At 57.0% G+C, this 5,567-nt stretch overlaps 1 protein-coding gene across 1 annotated transcript; it reads left to right on the forward strand.

Annotated features, from left to right (window-relative positions):
* The first annotated feature begins 1,367 nt into the window (after positions 1-1,367).
* Positions 1,368-5,134, forward strand: LOC134055027 (zinc finger protein 239-like). The gene is made up of 2 exons (XM_062511131.1): positions 1,368-2,208; positions 2,395-5,134. The coding sequence occupies exons 1-2, from the start codon at positions 2,127-2,129 to the stop codon at positions 3,309-3,311; spliced, it is 999 nt and encodes a 332-aa protein (XP_062367115.1). The 5' UTR covers positions 1,368-2,126; the 3' UTR covers positions 3,312-5,134.
* The last annotated feature ends 433 nt before the right edge of the window (positions 5,135-5,567 follow it).

Here is a 5,567-nt window from a genome sequence, read left to right on the forward strand (position 1 = left end):
CCTCTATGACCACCTCATCCTGACACCCCTGATCACCACCCCCTGTGGATGACAGGGACACTGTGGGCACCTGCACCCTGTTCTGTCCCTTCAGTTACCCCCTTGTAGACATCTCTGCTGCCAGTGGCACAGGTGCCACCTGATGCCACCGTGTGGGACTTGTCCCAGTTATCGCCGATGGATAGACACCTGGTGCCACTGGGCAGGGATGATGTCCCCAGGGCTTGTGGCAGAGCAGGACCCACACTGGGAAGGCCACATCCGAGGCCACCAAACTGTACCCAGCAGGCAGGAGGGACACCGGTGAGAACATGGTGGTGCCGCAGGGGGGGTGGCAGGTGACGTGTGGGGCACATGTGGGCACAGGAACTCATGCATCACGGGCTGGGGCAGGTACCATGCTCCAAAATCATGTCCCCTGTCCCTGTGTCCTGTTCCGTGTCCTGTGCCATGCTCAAGGTCATGTCCTGTGTCCTATACCACACCCTGCACCCTGTGTCATGTCCTATATGCCCCATGTCCCATGTTTCATGTCTTTAGTCCCATGTCCCATGAAACCCTTCACGCTGTGCCCCAGTCATGCCCAGGGCCCTACACCAAGCCCAATCTTGGCATCATGGCCCTGGGAACTGGGACTGGCACTGGGGCTGGAAGCCACCTGGGACAATGCCTGGCATCATGACACAGCAGCTGGAAACGTGGTGGGGATTGGGACTAGACAATGGACACCGGGTCTGGGGCTGGGCACTGGAACTGGACACCAAACCAGGATCTATCTTAAGCCCCCATACTGGTCTGGCAGCACTGAGGTTACTGGGGATACTGGGAGCTACTGGAGGGGTACTGTGGGTGCTGACTGCTTCCCCCCCAGAACACGACGAGAGGAACCCCGGGGGGGGGGGGGGGGGGGGAGGTGGGGGGCAGGAGCCCCGAAAATGAGACACGCGAGCTCCCAGTTCAGCAAGGTCACGGTGCGACAGCCCAGTCCCTGGCTCCTCCCCTGTCCCTGTCCCCTCCTCGGTCCCCAGGGCATGACACGGGGCTGTCCCTATCCCAGTCCCTGTCCCCATTCCCGGTCCTGTATTCCCGGTCCCTGTCCCCATTCCCTGTTTCCATTCTCGGTCCCTGTCCCCATTCCAGTCCCCATTCCAGTCCCCGTTCCCACTCCCGTTCCCGCTCCCGCTCCCATTCCCGTTCCCTCTCACCGCACGCCGCCGCCATCGCTCTGCCCACCGCTCCCGCCCTCACGTGACCAGGGAGAACCCCGCGCTGCTTCCGCACACCAACCACAGCGCGCGATCGCTCCTAGATTTGCATAACCACGCCCTCTGCTCCGACACCGCCCACCACCGGCTGTAGCCGGGTCTAGGCGCAGTTTGCTCCCAGTTTCCTCCCAGTGCTCCCAGTAAGAGCGGTACTGGCAGGGAGAGCGCTCCCAGTTGCTTCTAGGTGCTGTCAGGATCGTTACCAGTGCTCCCAGTATCACTTCCCAGTGCCGCGCGGGGCGCAACCGCTTTGCAATCCCCCAGGGCGGAGCGCGGCTGCTTTTGCGCGTCGGCACCGGGCCGGGCCGGGCTGGGGGAGGAGGAGCGGAAGGAAGAAGAGTAGTGGAAGGAAGAGCAGCAGCAGAACCGAGCGGCTCACTCGCTCGCCCGCTCTAGGCCGCAGCTTCCCCGACTTCCCCGGCATCACCCCTCCCCCCGGAAGCCGCAGGTGAGCTGGGAGGGGGAGCTCGCCCCAAATCCATCGTGGGGAGGTCTCCTGGAGGTTTCTTTGTGGGGCAGGAGATGTTTGGATCTTGCAGGACCCCGAAGCTCAGCCGGAAATGCCCCGGGAGGGATCTTGGCGGGTCCCACATTGCTATCGCTCGTTCTGGCGGAGAGGGGGCGAGATCGGTTCTGGGGATATCCGGGAGAGCCGTGGGGGAATACGGGAACCCCGGAGCGGGGAGAGCGCAGAGGGGCGATCCCGGAGCCGGGGGACCCCCGGCAGCCTGGAGGGGTGTGGGAGGTTGGTGATAAGCGGCCCCAGGCTCTCTGAGGCTGAAAGGGGCACTGGCTTGTCCAGCTGAACTTGGCCCGCAGGAACATAAACCCAACGCGCTCAACCCTTCTTTTCCCCCAAAAATGGATTTCCCATTCCTAAACCTTGGCCCGATGGAGGATGAGGCCGTGAGGAAGAAGAACATGCCCCCGGAGCCCCAGGCAGGTGAGGAGGAAGTCCCTGCCCCTTTCACCCTCTGTCCTGCTCCATCTCCCAGCCCAGCACGGCCCCCGGCTGCAGGACAGCCCCGCTGCCGACGCCGTCCTGCCAGGGACGTGCTGGGGGGATCTCCTTCCCCCTCCCTCTGGAACAGAGGCAAATCCCATCTTCTCCTTGTCTTTCCCCCTCTAGACAAGGAGCTGAGGATGGAGACCAGGGAGGACAAATCCCTGCAGCAGAACCTTGTGGAAGAGGCTGTTTGGAGCAGCTCCATTGCACAGGAAACCAGCGAGGAGGAAAAGCCCGGGAGATCCCACATGAGGATGGGCTGCAAACACAGTTCTTGGGTATCCGAGGAGGAGAACCAGGGCCAAAGAACCGGACAGAGCTGCAGCCAGAGCTCAGAGCTGGGGTTCCATGAGCATCTTCATGATGCGGATAAGCCCCACAAGTGTTCAAATTGTGGGAAGAGCTTCAGCAAGAGATCCTCCCTGATCTGGCACTGGAGAATCCACATGGGGGAACGGCCCTATGAGTGTGGGGAGTGTGGAAAGAGCTTCAGTACGAGATTCAAACTGATCCGCCACCAGATGATCCACACTGGGGAGAGGCCCTATGAATGTGACATACGCAGGAAGAGGTTTCAGACCAGCTCCAATCTCGTCATGCATCAGCGGATTCACACAGAAGAGAGGCCCTTCCGCTGCCCTGACTGTGGGAAGGGCTTCAAATACAACTCCCGCCTTGTCTCCCACAGGCGCATCCACACTGGGGAGATGCCCTATGAGTGTGGGCAGTGTGGGAAGTGCTTCAGGACAAGCTCTGAACTGATTGTCCACCAAAGGATCCACACAGGGGAACAGCCCTATGAGTGTGATAAATGCAGCAAGAGGTTTCTGACCAGCTCCAGTCTCCTCCTGCACCAGCGCATTCACATAGAGGAGAGGCCCTTCTGCTGCCCCGACTACAGGAAGGGCTTCAGGCACAACTCCAACCTCGTCACCCACCGGCGCATCCACACTGGGGAGAGGCCCTATGAGTGTTCTGAGTGTGGGAAGAGCTTTTCACAGAGCTCTCACCTGACCAAACACCAATGGAGGCACCACTAAGGGAAGCCCTGCAAATCAAGTGCAGGAAGAGCTTCATGTGCTGCTCCAGCTCCATTCTCCATGGCAGGATCTGTGCTGGATGATGCCAAGTGACCCCTGGTGGGCAGAGCCCCGGTGATCCATGTTAGGAAGACACCTGGCTGGGTGGCTCTTCGTCCTCCTGGCTTCCCTTGAGCACCTGGACATATCCACAGATCAACATCAGAAATCCATTGTGAAGAGCACGTTTGTCGACTTCTGACCCGAGAAAAATCTCACTCTTTGCATCTTCTGGTGGCATCAAGCAACACTGAATGGCCTTGGAGGTCTTCTCCAATAGAAATCCATCATTTTAATCCTTTCTGGCTCATGGGCATCTTCCACAGCCAAATGGGAACATACTGGGGCAAACCCCACAATTTTGGAGATGGTGGGGTGGAAACCCCTTCAAAAAGGGTTCTTCCCACCCAGCCAAGCATGTGGATGCTTTGCCAGCAGGGACACATAAATTCTTTTGTTTTGGCCTTGAAACAAAAAGGTTTCTGTTCATTCCTTTGAAAGCCCTGTAACTGGGGTGTCCTGGTTTGAAGGACAGGTGTTTGCCAAGGAAAGCAGAAGCTTCCCCTTGGACTGAAAGAAAATATGATTCTTCCGATTATTATAATTTCGGAATTAAGAGAGCTCTCAGGCAAAGATATGGGGGTAGGAATAACAGTTCTTTACTAGTATATTTAACAAGACAAACAAGAACAACAACAGCTATGAAATTACCCACAAACAGAACAGTAACTCAGTCCCAGTGTTTTTTGGCTGCAGGCACCTTTTCCCTGAGCTGCAGTTCCCGGTGCTGGGGGCGGGCGGCTCCCGCAGAGCTGCAGGAGGGCTGGGGGTGATGGCAGAGCTGTCCCAGGGGGAGAGAGAGATGGAGAGAGAGCTCTCCGCTCACGGTGTCGGTCCCGGTGCTCAGCAGAGTGCTGGATGGTGGTAGTTCACAGCGAGAAGACAGCCGGGCAGGGTCCGATGGTGGTTTCCCGACGCTGGGATGGGACACAGACGGCGATCGTCCTTCTCGTCCGAACTCCGCGGGAGAAATGGGCCGAGGCCCAGCCTTCCTCTTCCTCTTCTGGCTGTTTGAATCTCGCGGGGCTTGCTTCTTCCCTCCCGTCCCCTCCCCCTTGTCACCAGGGCCCAGTCAACAGGTATCTTAGCATGACAATGGGGAAAATTCCACAGAGGGAAAAAAAAAAAGAAAGAACTAACCCTCAACATTATCCACCCCGAATTTTCCCCTACCATCATGCCAAATCAAATTAAAAACCTTCAAATTATAGACATCCATACAGTTACAGATACAGGCACAGTATTGTAGGTAGTTCACCCTAAAACAATGTCTCCTTGGGGTATGCATCTGGTCTTTCCATCCCTTTGCATGATCCACCAGGTACACCCTGGCCCTTGAGCAAAAACCACTCCCCGAATTGGATTGTCTTTGCTGGAGGCAGGGTTCACCCAAACAGTTTTTCCTAGCATACCTCTCATATGCACCACTGGAACCTTGTCCCCATCTGGTGTTCTCAAGGGCTCAGACTGGGCAGGGCCTGCTCGATTAGTGGAACCTCGGGTGTTCACTAACCATGTGGCCTTTGGTAGATTAATCTCTCAGTTTTTGAAAGTCCCCCCGCCCAGTGCCTTCAAGGTGGTTTTAAGCAGCCCATTGCACCGTTCCACTTTCCCAGCCGCTGGTGCGTGATAAGGAATGTGGTACACCCACTCGATGCCGTGTTCTCTGGCCCAGGTGCTTATGAGGCTGTTTTTGAAATGAGTCCCATTGTCTGACTCAATTCTCTCAGGGGTACCATGTCTCCAAAGGACTTGTTTTTCCAGGCCCAGGATGGTGTTGCGGGCAGTGGCATGAGGCACAGGGTAGGTCTCCAACCATCCAGTGGTGGCTTCTACCATGGTCAGCACGTAACGCTTGCCTTGGCGTGTCTGAGGCAGTGTGATGTAGTCAATCTGCCAGGCCTCCCCATACTTATATTTGGACCACCGCCCCCCATACCAGAGGGGCTTCACTCGCTTGGCTTGCTTGATGGCAGCACACATCTCATAGTCATGGATAACCTGGGAAATACTGTCCATGGTGAGATCCACCCCTCTATCTCATACCCACTTATAGGTAGCATCTCTGCCTTGGTGACCTGAGGCATCGTGGGCCCATCGAGCCAGGAACAACTCTCCTTTGTGTTGCCAGTCTAAGTCTATCTGTGACACCTCTAT

This window comes from Cinclus cinclus, chromosome 30, assembly GCF_963662255.1.
Source record: "Cinclus cinclus chromosome 30, bCinCin1.1, whole genome shotgun sequence".
Classification (NCBI taxonomy): Eukaryota; Metazoa; Chordata; class Aves; order Passeriformes; family Cinclidae; genus Cinclus; species Cinclus cinclus.